Raw genomic sequence first — 16,369 nt, 5'->3', positions numbered from 1 at the left:
CATTGTGATGACCTGGTGAAATATGCAGGGTCGAGCCCATCTCTCACTACATGCCAGCCCTGATTTACTTTGGACAGGAGGACAGGATTATACAATATTGTTAGCAATGAAGAATCCTCTCTAATATTGTTATTTGATCAAAATTCAATCAAGAATTCGAATACGTGCACACAGGAGCATGTCGTAGATACGCTGCAGGTTTTCCATCACATATACAGAAATGAGCAACATCAAATGTTTGCTTAAAGACCGTGTATGTGTGTGCTGTCTTTTTAGTGGGGCCGTGTGCTCTGGAGTACACGAAGCTGAAGACTTCGGATCATTTCTGGACAGACCCCTCAGCCAATGAGCTGGTTCAGCGCCATCGTATTCACGGGGCCCACCGCGGCCAGGACGTCTTAGCCGGCCACCGGCCTGCTCTGGGGGTTAGTACGGGGCATCCTCTGGAGGTGTTGTTCTAAGGATAGATCATCGGCGTGTGTAGGATTGGTTTTCTCGTAGGAGTCGTTCGTTGTATAAACTGGCTGTTTGCTTCTTTTCTAGATCCGCAAAAGGCAGTCGAGCGGCAGCATGTCAGAGGACAGGTTTGCTGCATCAGCGAGGGAGTATGTGGAGTCTCTTCACCAAAACTCCAGAACGCACCTGCTCTATGGCAAAAATAATGTCCTTGTGCAACCGGTACATCTCACTGACACACAGTAACTTTGCTGTTTTTGTCCCATCATCCTCTGGAGTGCTTTCAGTTCCTCCACAGTCTCACAGCCCAGACATATAGTGACAATACTTGTACTTTGGTAAAGGGTCATATCTCAGTCCAGTCTCATATTGGATCCTACAGTTTTTCAAACAAGCCGCTGAGAGTGTGTCTTCACTTTGACCAAACTTTACATCCATCAAAAAAACCATAAAAACTTGATTTGTTGTGTTTTCTTTTGATTTATCCAAGCAGAAAGTTTGGATATATTCCTTTCTATTACTAGGACAAAGTCTGCTGCGTTATGGACTTTTTCTCTGCAGCACTGATTTTGTGTTGCACAGCTAATTCTGTCACACAGCAGTGTGCAACACAAGAAGACACTATGTCAAATATTGCAACATTATCAGCAAAATAATATCTGCTAACACAGCACGACAGCTAGACTTTATGCTGCACGCTCACATGGAGCCTTGAAAACAAGTAAGAACCACATATCAGCAGCTTAATTAGACTCAAGTGCTGATGAAACGGGTGAAAAGAGATAAAGAAATAAATATAAGGCACAGGATGTGCTCATTTCAGTATGTTTCATCAAGTTTTAAAGTCAGTCTGTTCTGCTCTAATATAAAATCAGATGATTCAGCTCATGTTGGCTGAGTAAAGAACAAAGCAGTGACGGAAACAGCAGCTCTGGATGATCCGCGGCTATTTCCAGTCGTGTGACAGCGAGCTGTGTGTATCAGATGCATTTCACTACATTAGTGTGCGGCTGACGAATATAAGCAAGAGGAGGGGAAACGCAAATGTAAGGATGTAACACTTTAATGTCCCACGAGAAATCAATCGTAACAGTTGAGGAACGATAATGAAAAATACTCTTTGATTCTTTGTAAATCACAGTTACAGTTACAATGTTTCAAGACATGCTGAGCAGTTTCAGTCCCCCATACTGCTTTTTATTTCTTACACTAAGCTGTGTTTCATACATTCAATCGTACAAACACAGACAGTCTCAGAGCAGAATAAAATGAACTATGTCTATAGTGTGTGTGAGATATAATGTGACAGCTTAGAGCTTAGCTTTCTGAAAAAATCTTGGCATAAACTTTGATAAAGGTTGAAACTTTGTGTAGCTGTCAAAGGTTGCAGGGCTGTGTAGGCCCCGAAGCTGCTGCTTTTTTAGAATAGCAGCAGTAATCCTTGGAAGCCTACACACTGTACGTGCAGCGCCCACTCAGCTTGTCCTGCAGGCAGAGAGGACCCTAACGCAGGCCCCACAGGCTGACAGGATAAACAAAAGCAAACCTTTATTTAGGCAAAGTCCAGAAAGTCAGTATCCATAAAAAGAAACGGCAAACTAATCCTTCAACTGACAGCGAGCGCACCGGGAAACCACAGGACAGAGGGAGGAATAAGTCGTACACACACATGCAATCAAGGGAGGTAAAGCTGAATCCAAGATAAATGGGACAAAAAAGACCGGGGATAGAGGGGAGGAAGACTACATTTCAAATTCAAACCATAAAGAAACCAAACAGGAAACAGCTGTTATAAGAAAAACTCAAATCACAAGAATCCCAAAAAAACCCCCAAAACTCGCGTTGAAACCCCGAAGGTCCATCACCGAGCTGCTAAAAGCACAAGTAGTAGAACTGTGCTGCACAGTAGTGTGTGTGAGATCTCTGAAATCACATCTTGCTTCTGCCTGCGTTGCTCCAGCACGTTTGGCCCTGAGCACGTATGCCTCCCAAGATGCCTTTCTCCGAGCCCCGCTGACAGACATGCAGAGAAGTACAGCACTCGCTGCACTGGTGTGCAAGAGCAGCTCTCTCATCGTGAGCTACCGATCGGCAATGACGTGAAAACCACAACAAGTGAAGCGACCTTGTTACAATGTGAGGGATGTGGATGTTTCTCTGACATGTGACACCCACATGAACTCAGCCTGGTATCGCCCACATTTCTGATGATTGAAATTCCATCTACTGAACTGCGAACAGGACTGAAAATATGTTAGCAAAGGGATCCTGGAATCGCAACTGAACATTAGCGCAGTTTGTTGGTCTAGGAGATACTTGAAGGCACACGAGTACTTCACAGAGATCACGAGGATAAATTCAGGCTTTTGATGTGGCTTAAATATAATTTTTAAACCTGGACCGTGTGACATCATCACACTTCCAACAAATTAGATTCAGAAAAGTGTGATGAGTAGATGACAATAAGAAAATAAAAGCTAGAGAAAGTCTGTGGGAATAAATGTCAGAGTTGGGCAATAAACAGTTTCCTTAGTTTAATAAATCAGAAACATGAATCAGTGGCTGATGAGCTCATCTTACTAACACCAGATTATCAGGGTGTGTTAAATAAATGCTGGGATCATAGAGCACACAGAGCTCAAAGCAGTTTCTGGTGCTGTGTGAAAAAAGTTTAATGCAAAAAACATCCTCGTAACTGCAGAATTAAGTTTTTATGTTGTCGACATCAGTGTGTACAGCGCAGACGCATTATGGTTTCTCTCTGCAGCTGATCACGTTCAGCAGTGCTGTGACCTCCACAGTAGTGCTGAGGAAAAGCATCTCATGTCACACGTTTGAGTAAAAGCGCTTTCTTCATCTTGGTGCTAACAATGTTCCATCTCCTCCTCTCCGCTTTACGTGGCAGAAGAAGGACATGGAGGTTTTACGGGGTTACTTGTCTCTCCATCAAGCGGGGGATAATCTCACGCTGAAGTGGACACCCAATCAGCTCATCAATGGCACACTGGGAGACTGCGACCTGGAGAAGAGGTAGCCCGAGTGTACGAACACGTGAGCTAGCGTCTCAGAAATGAACAGTTTGAATGCATCAGATAAAGTCTGCTTGATACAAAAACAAATGTAGTAAAGAAATGCAGATGTGCGCACACACACGTTTGGCACGTCGCAGGCGGATTGTCGTGTCATGATTTTGTTGTAACAGACAAACCTACAATATTCAGGTGTCACAGAAAGTGTTTCAGGAGGTTGTGCTGGTGTTGTTATTGGCTCACAGGTGAGTGAGAGCCAGTGTGTTTGTAAATGCACCTGCGGCATGCATTTACAAACACACTGGTCAAGATCAGTTGGTAAATGATGTCTCGTGTTCTTCTTCACACGGCCGAGGGGCCACCCTGAGCTTATACACAGAGCTCTGCTTCACATGACAGAACTGTTTTAGTAAATGGATAGATGCTGCTCTCTGTGGGAGACCTTCCAGAGATCAGTTTCACAGGAAACCTCATGACTGATTCATGTCTCGCTGATCTAAATTATCTTTCTACTTTCAGGGAGAAATACTAGATAGGTAGATATAGATATATATAGTTGTGCATCATCTATCTATGTATATATCTATGTATTAACAGATTAACCTAATATGTCTGCTCTCTGTTTTTGGACTGCATTTGCTATGATTGGGTCTACATGTGTGTTCCTGGGTTCATGCATTGTTTGTGGATCATCAGCAGATCGTTGTACTCCCGTCACTCTTATGTTACTAATCCAACACACGTGCTTCTCCTTTAGTATCTACTGGGATTACGCACTCACTGTTCCTCTGCGCCAGATAGTATGCATCCACTGTCACCAACGCTGTGAGTATACTGCTGCATTCAGTCCCACACACACACACACACACACACACACACACACAGTCTGTCACGTCAAATTTAGATCATGTCATGAAGAATCTGTTTCATGATGTCACTGATCATGACAAAGTATACACAGAGAATCCCTCTCCTCCTTTTCCTCCTTTTCCATTTCTTACATGCACAAACCTTCAGTTTCTTTTTACAGTATCACAGTTTATGTCTTGTCCACTATTAGAAGACAGTATTTGATCCACTTTGTTCTTTTCTTTGCCTGTTCATATTCCAGCTGACTGTGGGGGGACACTGGTTCTGGTCAGTCAGGATGGGATCCAGCGGCCACCCCTGCACTTTCCCCCTGGTGGTCACCTGCTGGCCTTTCTCTCCTGTCTAGAAACGGGCCTGTTACCACGGGGCCAGTTGGAGCCGCCTCTCTGGTCCCAAAAAGGAAAGGTAATAGCATGATTCAGGTAACAAATGAAGATCATAAAACACTAAAATAAAATAAAGCACAGTGAAGTGCCGTCAGACTGTAGTTATAGGACCTACAACCTACAGAGTGAATCTAACTTTGAGACAAGACCAAAAACTCAGAGTTGAAACTTTGTGCAGGTGATGAGATGATGCTGTGACCAATAAACAGTTTTTATATCCAGCACTTATATTTTGAGGCTCCTTAGACTGCTGATGTCATGAAATGGTATCAATACATAAAGCCCGATACAGCAGATATGTGTAGAATCGAAACCTCTAAACTGTGAAGGAATCTCAAAATTTTATATTTAACTAAAGTTCGTCACCATCAACATAAAAACTCAGCTGCCCTGCGTCAAAAAGTAGTCCCCCCTCAAACCTAATAACTGGTTCTCCACCCTTAGCAGCAACAACTGCAATCAAGTATGTGACAGAACTTTACTGCTTCACAAAGAAGAGCAGCTTTGGACTTTTATTCCTTAATAAATGAAATCACTACATGTTGTATTTACTCGGGTTGAAACGGTGGGACAAACGTGCAAGAAGCCCAGGACTTAGACTGCTCCAGATTCGATTTTTCTGTCTACTCGTGGCTCTTTTACATCAGTGATATCTATAATATGAGCACAACCCCCCTAACCCCACCTGCAAGTCAGATGGCACGTTTGTAAAACCAGCCAATCAGAAGAATGGTGGCATAGTCAGTTAAAACAGCTGTTTTAGACAACAGATGAACCAAAGGTCTTAACCCAGGCGGCTCAGTGTTGGAGAATCCCACAAAGCTCATTTAAGAGCGTCCCATTAAACCTGTTTAAGTTGTGTCTTTGACCTGCATCACATGCTAAACCTGTCCTACAGGGTAAAGTATTCCCTAAACTGAGGAAGAGGAGTAGTGCCGCCAGGCTTATCGACCAGGAAGCCAACGGCGAGGAGCAGTCGGCCGCCGACTACGTGTTTCGCATCGTCTACCCTGGATATCGATACGAAGCCAGTAAGTAACAGCGCAGGCGCCCACGAGACAGACGTAGCTGCTCGTAACCAAAACGAACCTTGTTTTGTGGCGAACACTAATCTGATTAACGGCTACATGAATGTGTTTGTAAAGCACCCTGGTTTCTTTCCCACAATACTCTTGCAGAGCCATGCAGGGCACCGCTTTTCTAACTTTGTTCTCTGTTGTCCCACCGGTGCTAACAGTCACTATAAACTACCACCACACCACGGGCAGCCGCGCGCCATCGCTGGATGATGACGAGGAAGAGGAAGATAGGCTCCATGCTATGATCTCAATGATCTGCTCGCGGAACCTCACAGACCCTAATGTCATGAAAGGTTTTTATCACCTTAACACACCTACCCGACCCTGCTGCCCCACCCTCACCAAACCCTGCTGCCCACCCCGAGACCTCACCTCCGCTTCTCCTGCTCTTTCTTGCCTCCCATTATGTTGTCTCAGGCCCTCTCCCCTCCACCTCCCAACCCCACCCGTTCCAGCTTCGTCTGCCTGTGTATGTTCTCCCCGACTCCGAGCCCAACAGTGTAGCATGGGCTAGGGATGGTTGTGTTAGCAACTAAACAAAACCAGCGAGCAGCGCTTAGAGCATTAACACATTTATGTGAGATCACGGTAGGATCGTCAGCAGTACACTGCACCATAGACGTGGACGAGGGAGTTTCTCAATGGAAATCGCCACAGATTAACAAATAGATGGAAGAATCTTTTGGTTGTTTGTCTTGTGTTGATGATGAGTTCTGGTTGGTGGAAGCTGCAGACTTAAATATGATTTTCATTTTAGGCCGCAACATCGTCTCAAACAAGCTAAAGGTCTTCTACAGCCTCCATCGAGGTTCTGGTTGAGTGCACTAATCAATATTTCATATGCATCATGTAAAATGAAAGGTGTGCTTATCATTTCCAGCCTACAGAAAATTAGCCCCACATTAGAACCATGAACAGAACTCTTCAGACTCGTCTAAGTAAGAGGCTTTTGTTGTTGTTTGCTCTTGTACGAAACACTAAATTCTTCCTTCATTGACTTTGTGTCCAGCTGCACCACATGAGTTAGTAGCTTCTGGGTAGTAGCTCCTTCTCTCACCCCACCAATCACAGCAGATGGCCCCGCCCCTCCCTGAGCCTGGTTCTGCCGGAGGTTTCTTCCTGTTAAAAGGGAGTTTTTCCTTCCCACTGTCGCCAAAGTGCTGCTCATAGGGGGTCATATGATTGTTGGGTTTTCTCTGTATCTATGAAGCGCCTTGAGGCGACTTATGTTGTGATTTGGCGCTATATAAATAAAATTGAATTGAATTGAATTGGGAGTTTTTAGGGCACTGTGTCAGAAAAAGAAGAAAAGTACCTTCCAAAAATGTGCACCTGTTTGCAGTTAGCCTGTTGGTTATGTGGTCCAGAGTTTGTGTAGCTGACTGACCGTAGTGACTGCCTCATGACACATCCATTAGACAATGGTAGCATATCCACTACACAACCCAATAAAAGCTCGCTAACGTCCCTCAGAGTGACAGCTCGAACTCAGCTGCTGTGGCTTCTTTGCTGCAGCTGAGCCGTCAGCAGGGTTATGAAGCACTGCTAAGTTGTAGGTATTCATCAAAATGTGAAGCAGCTAATGTTCGTAATGTAACTATGTTACAAGTACTCTGACACGCTTCTTTGTTAAAAAGTTTAAAAATGCTACATTGTAAAATGTCTTGAAACAAAACAGAGTGTCAGTGATTTTTGTTGTGGTCAAACCATTTTCCCCAGTAAACATTCAGACGTGGCTGCCCTGCTGGTAATATGGTGAGGTAACACACGAAGGATTTTTCAGTTAAACAGACTTTTTTAACTTTGTGTAAGCAAAATGAGAATAAAAGAGTAATTTAAAAAATTGCTATGACAACACAGTTTCTGGGGAGCTCCGCACAGTGAGCAGCTCAGGGCTTTTTTAGGATACTTGTAGAGTCGGATACAGCAGCATCTCAGCTTATCTCAGGTTATCTGTTCAAACCACAGCATTCACTTCTAAATAGTGAAAGTAGTTTCTGTTCTAGCTGGAAGTTGGACGTTAAGAACACGCTGCGGTCACGCGTCTGGTTAATACTGCAGCAGCCGATAACACCCTCTCCCCGCCGCCTTCTGTTCCTGATTTCACTCTTTCTGTTTTCTCTCCATCTTTCCAGCGCTCAGTGACACAGATAAATCCACTTCTTACACAAACCTGTGAAAGACAGGAAACGCGCTGTCTGATGAGCAGACTTGTTTTATAGTCACTGCAAATGTCTTTCAGCAGGTTTCAACACAGATCCAAACTTTCCCAGGTGTCCTCGCCTAGCCCTAGGGGCTGCTTTGCATTCTGGGATGCTCCTTAGAGTTAAAAAAAAGGGTTTATCTGTTGAAGCATGCCCGAGTCCTGTTGAGTTTTCTCTGTCGTGGCTCTTTCTTTTTGCACTCTGTTTCCTTTTGGCTCTTTCTTTTGTCACTTGCGACATGCTTGACAGTGTTTGCATGTCTGCGCCTGTTTGCTTTTAGAGAACGACTGTGTGTTTCTGCATATCTGTGATGGACTTTCTCACAGTCTCCTCTGTTTGTTTTTGATTTCTCTCTCCTCTCCAGTTTCTTCTTCTCTGTTCGTGCAGTCATTCGCTGCAATGCTGTTCACTGTAATTCTTCACTAACCCCACCACCCCACCCTCCCCTCGCCCCGTCCTCCACCCCTCTCATTATGGTCCTGTGGGGTTCCGCAGTAGTTGAGACGTGGAGTCCTGGTGTGAGCGGGGTTGCGTTACTGAGCCCAAAACCAGTTGTCGATCACGTCTAGTCCCAAAGTAAATCAGGAGGGGCCAATGTCGGTCTTGCTCCGGCACAATTTCTCTTTGCTTTTTTGCTTTTTTCGGTTCTGAAACTGACTTTTTTATGGGGGGTTATCGAACGACCAAAGCACAGCTTCATATTCATGACAGGTCATCAGCTCCAACCTGAAGAATTAAGGTGAAGAGCATTTGTTAATGTTTTCTGATTTCTTCCCTCCCCTGTGTGTGCCCTGTTCCTGGTGTCCATTTGTTTTGGTTGTTTCGAGAGGATTTCTTTTGACGTCTCTTGTCTTGTTCTGGTTTTATGCATCCTGCACGGCCTGAGCGTGAGCCTCGCCCTCTCTACTGTCAGTTCCTCCTGTCTTCTGCTCTCCCGTTCATCTGGAGCATCGTCCCGAGCTCCGCTGTCTCTCTTGCCTCCTCTCTGAATGAACTGAACCGGCATCCTCTCAGCCTGTTTGTCCCACGGCACTGTTCCCGCTTCCCAAAACCATCCCCTTCCACTTTTGGTTTCCTTTGTTTTTCGAGCTCTCATATTTAACACGAGTCTAAAACTCTCCATCTCCTCATTTCTTAATATTGTGATGATGTATTTATGGTTGAGCTGAGGGACTAATGTCATAATATGTAAGGCTTAGCCTTTCACAGTAGGAGAGGAGTGTCGGGAAAAGAAAAGTGTCTCCGAGCACTGAAACCTCTCTGTCTTCTCGTTTTCCTTCTCTGGCTTAGACCACGGGGACATGATGGACACGCAGGGCTTTGGAGGCAGCCCGTCGTCATGGCAACAGGCTGAAGTCACCACTCACGAGTCCCTGTGCCAGTCCTGCTCCACCGCTGGCAGCAACCTGTCCTTTGACTACGCGTCTGGCTGTACCTGCATACACGACCCGTCAGATATTCACACGTATGCATCAAAGCAGAAGCTGCACTCGATTTGTTTAAGCTACCTGCAGCGTTGCATTAGCTTACAGGAGTTGTATAGACATTGTATAGATTTGAGAAAATCACATCTTGTAAATGTAAGAAAACATCAAGAGTAAAAGAGATGTTTAAATATTAAAATATTCTTGAAGCCTTTATTTATTTAGTGTTGATGTGATGCCACACTGAAGATATACACAGTGTACATGAGGTAGGACGAACGGGCCAAGAGCAGAGCTTTACTGTCTGTGGAAATAATCACAGAAAAGTACCAGCGATTTGAGACGGCCGTGGCTTCTTAGCTGTAACACAGTGAGAGATTGTACTGAACGGGGATCTTCACAGGTTATCTGTGCACTGAGAAACCACAGGCACGCACAGATCGATGAGACGGATCCATCTTCTGGAAACGTGTGACGATAACAAATGATTTCTTTTGTTTTCTCCAGTATTCCTCTGAAGATGCTCTGCCAGAACATGAAGCGGCAGATAGTCTCCAGAGCCTTCTATGGATGTAAGCACACTTTATTCTTGCGCTTTGTTTCCAGTGTGATCTGTGGCCAGAGCCTCGTATCGTATGTTCCACCTGGACTTTACGGAGATTTCAGTGAAATTACAGTGATCTTAAATGAACAGTTTCATATATTCAGTATGTTTGTGATGTAATGAAGAATTCATAAATACCGCCTGTAACAAATACGAGATTAGATTTAGTGTCACACATAATAAGTTGATTTATTGCAGCAGTGTGAGAACCTGCTGACCTGTGCGACCCTTTGAGTTACCTGAACTAATTCTGCGCTTGCTTTTTGTCCTTATGCACCATCTGCATCTCTTATGTAATAAATCTGATGTGGTTACATATTCTTTTACATATTTTTCTATATATTCTTCGAGGGTTTCGTTTGTTTCAGACCATCAATGTTACATTAGACAAAAAGTTTCAGTCACAGTTTTAAATGATTCATTAAGTTTTCAAACCTTTAAGGCCTCGTGTGAAGAGATGAGTGATTCGTCCACGGTGATGACGACTCATTGCCGGTTATTGCAAACACATGATTGTGCGGCACAATCAGTTCGTGGGTCTAACTCAGTTCACTTCTATTTATATAACACCAAATGAAAAACAGTTTGGATAACTTTTCCCTTAATGAATGAAATGATCATTTCAAAACTGCATTTTGTATTTACTCTGGTTATTAATGCCTAACCTTAAAACTTAGCTTGATGATATAAAACATGCACGTGTGGCAAATATGAAAAAAACGATGAAATCTGTTTCAAAGACTGATTGGAGCTAAACGTCGTCTCATCCTGACCCTACTGTTGTGCACATGTGCCCTTCAGGGCTGGCATACTGTCGACACCTGTCCACAGTGCGGACTCACCTGTCAGCTCTGGTCAACCACAACATCGTCCCCCCAGACAGACCCTGCGAGGCATCCGGGGGCCTCAGCAAAGAGGTGTGGAGCAAGTACCAGAAAGACTGCAAGGTGGGTGCAGCCATTAATCCTGCAGACCCTGCAACATAACGAGACTGCCCGTCCCTCCTCAGTCTGACACCCCCCACCTCTCACACACAATGGCAAATTTAAAACCCAGACACCACAGCAAATTGCCAAGTCATCATCTTGTCAGGGATATTGATCAGCACTGACAGACACAGTAAGTTACGGCTGTTTTGTGCTGTGCAGGCACTCTGTGAGTTGTATTTACAGTAATAGTGAGGTCATCTGATCCACACTGTGAGAAACGCTGCTTCAGAGAATAATGAGGAGCAAAGCAAAGCAAAGGATGACAGGACGTATCTGCTGTGCTGCATAAGAAACAACTGAGTTACTGCGTGGGAGGAGCTGCACTCATGCTTAACTAGCAGTTTATTTATCAGGGACAAGTACAGGAAAAAGTCCAGTTCATGTGCATATAGTTCCTGACACCAGCCCCTTGATTGGTTTAAAAAGTGCCCGCCATGAAGAAGAAGGTCCTAGGTTTGAATCCACCATGTGCCGGGGCTTTCTGTGCGGAGTTTGCATGTTCTGCTCGTGTCTCCTCCCACAGTCCAAACACACGCAGTTAGTGGGGTTAACGGGTGATTCTTGAGTGCCTGTGGGTGTGAATGTGAACGGAAGGAAATCGTGTCTCGTCAGGCGCAGTGGGCTGTACTTAAGTCAGATGCATAAAGCATGAAAAAGGCCAAGCTGAATAACTGTGTAAACTATCATAAAACCTTTGTTGCTCTTAGTTGCAGATTACTAATTCATGAAACTTCTTGCCTAGAATCTACATTTTGTTTAATCTGAGCGTTGGGCTCTGTGGAAACCCAGAACCTACTAATGCCTGTGGTGATTTGCACACAGGCTCGGTTTAATGCATCCTTCCCAAGGATACTTAGACATGCAGACTGGGTTAGTTTGGGATTCAACCGCTGACCCGGTCGACCTCCTGAGCGATGGAAAAAAATCCCTAATAATTCCTCCCACCGGGATCTCAGTAACACATTCCAGAGCTTCAAGCACGGTCTGCTTTATCTAACTCCCAGTGAACTTCAGAGGTGCAAATAACAAGTAATAGATAAGCTAAAAAGCTATGAAGACAACAGGAAAGGATACAAACAGCTGGAACAATATGATGAACAGTCCTGTCGGCGCTGACTCTTTCCTGAATGCACCCCGTTACACATGACAGCTGTATGCAGTGACACCTTTCAGTGAACAATAGTGTGTTTGTGTCCTGAACAGACGTGAACACGACTACATCGACTCGCCCGCATTGTCCTGCTGGCCCGAACAGCTACTAGAGCATCAAACGCAGCTTAATCCTCAGCTAAAAACAGAGCCCAAGCAAATGCACTGGATGGCATTAAACTGTTAACAGCTGGAAATTGATTTTTAAATAAATTAATGAAATATTAAACTGTTCTGAAAGATTTTTACCAAACATGGTCGAGAAGCTATGAAGTCTGAGACGAGGACAAAAGGCTAACTATAATGATCCCAGCGATACCCTTTCATCACTGCAGCTGAAAGTCCTTCACTCCTGCGTGGACAGACGTGAGGCTCTTCTAAGCAAAAGTCTTTCACTTATTGGATTTAAGTTCAAATCCCATGTTAGCTCTGCTTAAGCCAGCTGCATGTGTGAAGCTGCATGTGTCTTCTGAGCAGAGCCAGGAGGAGGAGAAAGCTCTGAAACGGAGTAGTGCAGTTAGAGCGGTCTGAAGCTGGCGTTTGCAGACCCCAGTGTGTGACTGTGTCCGTGCTCGGTGTGAGATCCACCATTAAAACGCAGCAGTTTCAGAGCAGCGTGTTCCTGCACGGTGCTGTAAACCAGCATTATTACCTGTTGTGTTTGTAAAGCACAGAGTCAGTTATTAACACAAAGCCAAAGCTGAACTTCGTGAGCCTCGGTTTCCTCATCCTGCACTCATATCATTCCACCTGCTGATGGAGCATATTAATTGAAAGTGGAGGATGGTGCACTGCTCCTGCTGTCTCCACTCTCTCCTTCGCTCTAATGAAAAGTTAATGAGTTTCAGTGAAATGAAGTCTCCGTGTGATACCATCGCAGCTATTAAAGCAGCCGCCGTAATCATTCATCAGCTCCAACAAAGTCATCATTACTAATTTACACTCTATTCATATCTGTGTCGTTTATCTTCCGCTCTAATCTACGTCTACTCCCGTACGGAGCTCCATCACTCTTTCACTCCTTCCATTATTGATGCACTTCCTCTTCCTCTCAGGCCTTTTCTTGTCTATTATGTTTCCTCTTTTTTGCCTACCTTCCTGACATTGTGTGTGTGTGTGTGTGTGTGTGTGTGTGTGTGTGTGTGTGTGTGTGTGTGTGTGTGTGTGTGTGTGTGTGTGTGTGTGTGTGTGTGTGTGTGTGTGCAGAACTACAAGGAGCTGGAGCTGCTCCGGCTGGTTTATTACGGTGGAGTGCAGCACGAAATCAGAAAGGAGGTGTGGCCTTTCCTTCTGGGACACTACAAGTTTGGCATGAGCAAAAAGGAGATGAGTAAGGTACAGTGCACGTGCACACACACACACACACACACACACTCTTTGAATTTGCCCTGAAGTTAGTAAAACCCTGTGTGAAGATCGATGCAAAGATCGGCGAGCGGTACCAGCAGGTGATGCGGGAGTGGAAGGCCTGCGAGGTGATCGTCAAGCAGCGGGAGAAGGAGATGCAGTCGGCCATCTTTGCCAAGCTCTCCTCGGGCAGCAGCATCGACAGCCACGTCCTGCGGCTCGTCCACAGAGACTCCACGCTCAGCAATGAGGTGAAGGGCTCAGAGCAATATAGCATCCACTCAGTGATACACTTTATTAAGTTGGGGGGTGAGAGTTTATTAAACGTTATTAAAAATCTGAATATCCGCTGTATGAGGTGAGCTTCATACAAGCAATATCCAAAGTCTTTGTTGGGTTGTCTGGGTGAGCTTTATATTATCCTCAGAACTTCATTTGGTATCAGCAGCATGCAGACGCTGCACCGTGAGCTCTGTTATTATCTGTTATATTTTCATTTCAGCCTGTGTTGTTTTGCATTAAGACGTCAAACTAAAACCTCCACGGATGGAGCAATAAAACATGTTAGTGGCTGAATTATAGACAGTGCACATCTCAGTGTTTCTGCATAAGATGAAATCAGTAAAAAATCCGGATGTATCGACTCGTTTTTAAAGAGATTAAACTGGCACAAACAGACTGAAGTATGATTAATGTTCACCTGGACAGTGAGTGCTGTGATGCTGTTTTGATGGTTTCTGTAAAGCAGTGTGAAGTAACAAACAAGCAAAATAAGTTTCACTCTACAAAAGTAGGCTGCAGACGTCTCGCACAAGCTGTTAGTCAAATAACAGCAGCAGTGTTTGACAGATGATCTGATAACAATGCTGCAAAACGCAGCAGCCGCACAAAGACGGCTGAAAGATCAGTCAGTGAGTCGATGTAGCAGAGGTGAGACAACGCAGCCGCGCCCCCACCTCAAAGAATCACATGCATAGTTAGGTTTATATGCATGCTCAGTCGTCCAGTCAGGAAATCCCAAAAGGCTGAATCTGCGTTGTCAGTGGGAGAAACCAGCCGACTGCAGGAACAGTGGGCTGTGATGTGATCATAGGTACTGTTCACAGAGAGTTGGGGAAGGGCTGCACTCACCTGACCTCGCAGCCCATCGTTCCCTCAGTGGTACTAGTTTCATTGTGCAAACGTCCTGTTTATGAGCGATGAAACATTTCTCCCACTGAGAACGTCCAGGTGAACAGAACCAACCTTTTGGGATTTACGTAATCACACATTATATTGCATAAAGCACCTCGAGGCTTCTGTTGTTGTAATTTGGCACATCGTGCCTTCTGATTCCTCCGCCCCCTTTTCAGGTGTTCATGTCTGTAGATGAGCAGGATGCAGGAAGCCAGGAGACCCCCAGCGGAGAGGACAGCACTCCCACAATGACCAACCTGGTGCCCCCCGTGGCCCTCCCACAAGAAGAGCGTCCTCTGGTAGAATTCGATTCCCCCGACTCAGGGCTCCCCTCCTCTAGAAACTACTCTGTGACCTCTGCTCACTCCCAGATCCTGTCTAGTATCGATGACGGTCAGAGCACAGAGGAGGAGGGTGGGGGCGCGGAGGACGGCAGGACTCCCAGTGAGCTGGCGGGGTGCCGGGACTCTCTGACAGAAGACAGGCTGTGCAGTCAGCTGGACAAACTGGTGACCAGTGGAGCAGCTGCTGAGGGGACGTCACCATCGCTCTCTTCCTATACAGTACGTACAGTGTGTGCATACATTATGTCCGTTTATGGGGCTTGTTTTTTGCATTGATGCCACACCAACCTACAGTCTGTGTTTGATGGACACACTGTGCAGTAACACTGAGCAGATTCCACACAGCAGAAAACTATTTTTCATTTTGCAGATCGAGTTGTTGGACACGGTCGCCCTCAACCTCCACAGAATAGACAAAGATGTCCAGCGCTGCGATCGCAACTACTATTATTTCACCACGAGCAACCTGGAGAAACTCCGCAACATCATGTGCAGGTAGAGAAAGACCTGAAGACGGAAGAAGATCCTCCTGTTGTTTTATGACGATGATTCAAATCACTGAGTGAAAAAATGAAACTGCAATGTGAAGCTTTCCAGCAGAAAGACAAACCTGTTTTACTTGACGTGTCACGTGATGCTGGGTTTGAAATGACCAGAGTCAGGTAGTCGCATAAAAGCAGAACAGGTTGGTTTCTTTTGCTGTAAACAAAATCAAATCCACTTCCTGTAAATAGTTTCAGTCAGCCTTCACTAACAGCTGCTACTGTTGAATATCAAAGAAATGCATCTGTATCGCTCCGTGGTTTCACTGGTGTGGCATCGCAGGCACTGGGTAAGGTCTCTGTTAGTAAGAAGTAGAGCTGGGCGATATGAGATTTTTTCATATCACGATATGTTTTTTTCATTTCAGGCGATAACGATATCTATCACGATATCAGCCAAATAACTATATTTGTAAGATTTAAATGTGCCGTTGCTCACAAGTAAAATGTGAAATAATCAGCAGCTTGTTTTTAAATATTTATTTCCCATAATAAGTTCAACAGGGTAGATGTACTTAAGGAACATGAGACTTTTTCAGATAAATAAAGGCAAATATTGCAAACTACACAAAAGGCAGCCGCTAAAGTGTTTAAGTTTCAAAATAGAACAAATGAAACAGACTAAATTGTCAATTCCACTTAGAAACAAAATATTAATTCTAAAAATAAATCTTAGTTTGTTTTACAGAAGAACAGACAAAACTGACTAACTTTTGTCAATATCAAATAAACTGAGAACTAAAAGGAAATTCTCAATCTCTCCTTGTTGT

General features: G+C 44.6%; 1 protein-coding gene across 4 annotated transcripts in view; it reads left to right on the top strand.

Moving 5' to 3' along the window:
• sgsm2 (small G protein signaling modulator 2) overlaps window positions 1-16,369 on the top strand; it is a 102,841-nt gene that overhangs the window by 82,445 nt on the left and 4,027 nt on the right. For 2 of the 4 annotated variants that reach the window (XM_026193761.2, XM_080288507.1), the window contains 14 exons: window positions 277-425; window positions 544-678; window positions 3,362-3,486; window positions 4,243-4,310; window positions 4,597-4,760; window positions 5,640-5,772; window positions 5,979-6,113; window positions 9,315-9,489; window positions 9,956-10,020; window positions 10,854-10,999; window positions 13,397-13,525; window positions 13,606-13,788; window positions 14,890-15,276; window positions 15,428-15,552. In XM_026193761.2, the coding sequence (XP_026049546.1) occupies window positions 277-425; window positions 544-678; window positions 3,362-3,486; window positions 4,243-4,310; window positions 4,597-4,760; window positions 5,640-5,772; window positions 5,979-6,113; window positions 9,315-9,489; window positions 9,956-10,020; window positions 10,854-10,999; window positions 13,397-13,525; window positions 13,606-13,788; window positions 14,890-15,276; window positions 15,428-15,552 (2,119 nt within the window). The remainder of the gene's footprint in view (window positions 1-276; window positions 426-543; window positions 679-3,361; window positions 3,487-4,242; window positions 4,311-4,596; window positions 4,761-5,639; window positions 5,773-5,978; window positions 6,114-9,314; window positions 9,490-9,955; window positions 10,021-10,853; window positions 11,000-13,396; window positions 13,526-13,605; window positions 13,789-14,889; window positions 15,277-15,427; window positions 15,553-16,369) is intronic. The other 2 variants (XM_026193762.2, XM_026193763.2) reach the window with 2 other exon arrangements.

Source organism: Astatotilapia calliptera, chromosome 14 (assembly GCF_964374335.1).
Source record: "Astatotilapia calliptera chromosome 14, fAstCal68.1, whole genome shotgun sequence".
NCBI classification, from domain to species: Eukaryota; Metazoa; Chordata; class Actinopteri; order Cichliformes; family Cichlidae; genus Astatotilapia; species Astatotilapia calliptera.
This window is presented reverse-complemented; position numbering and strand designations above follow the sequence as displayed.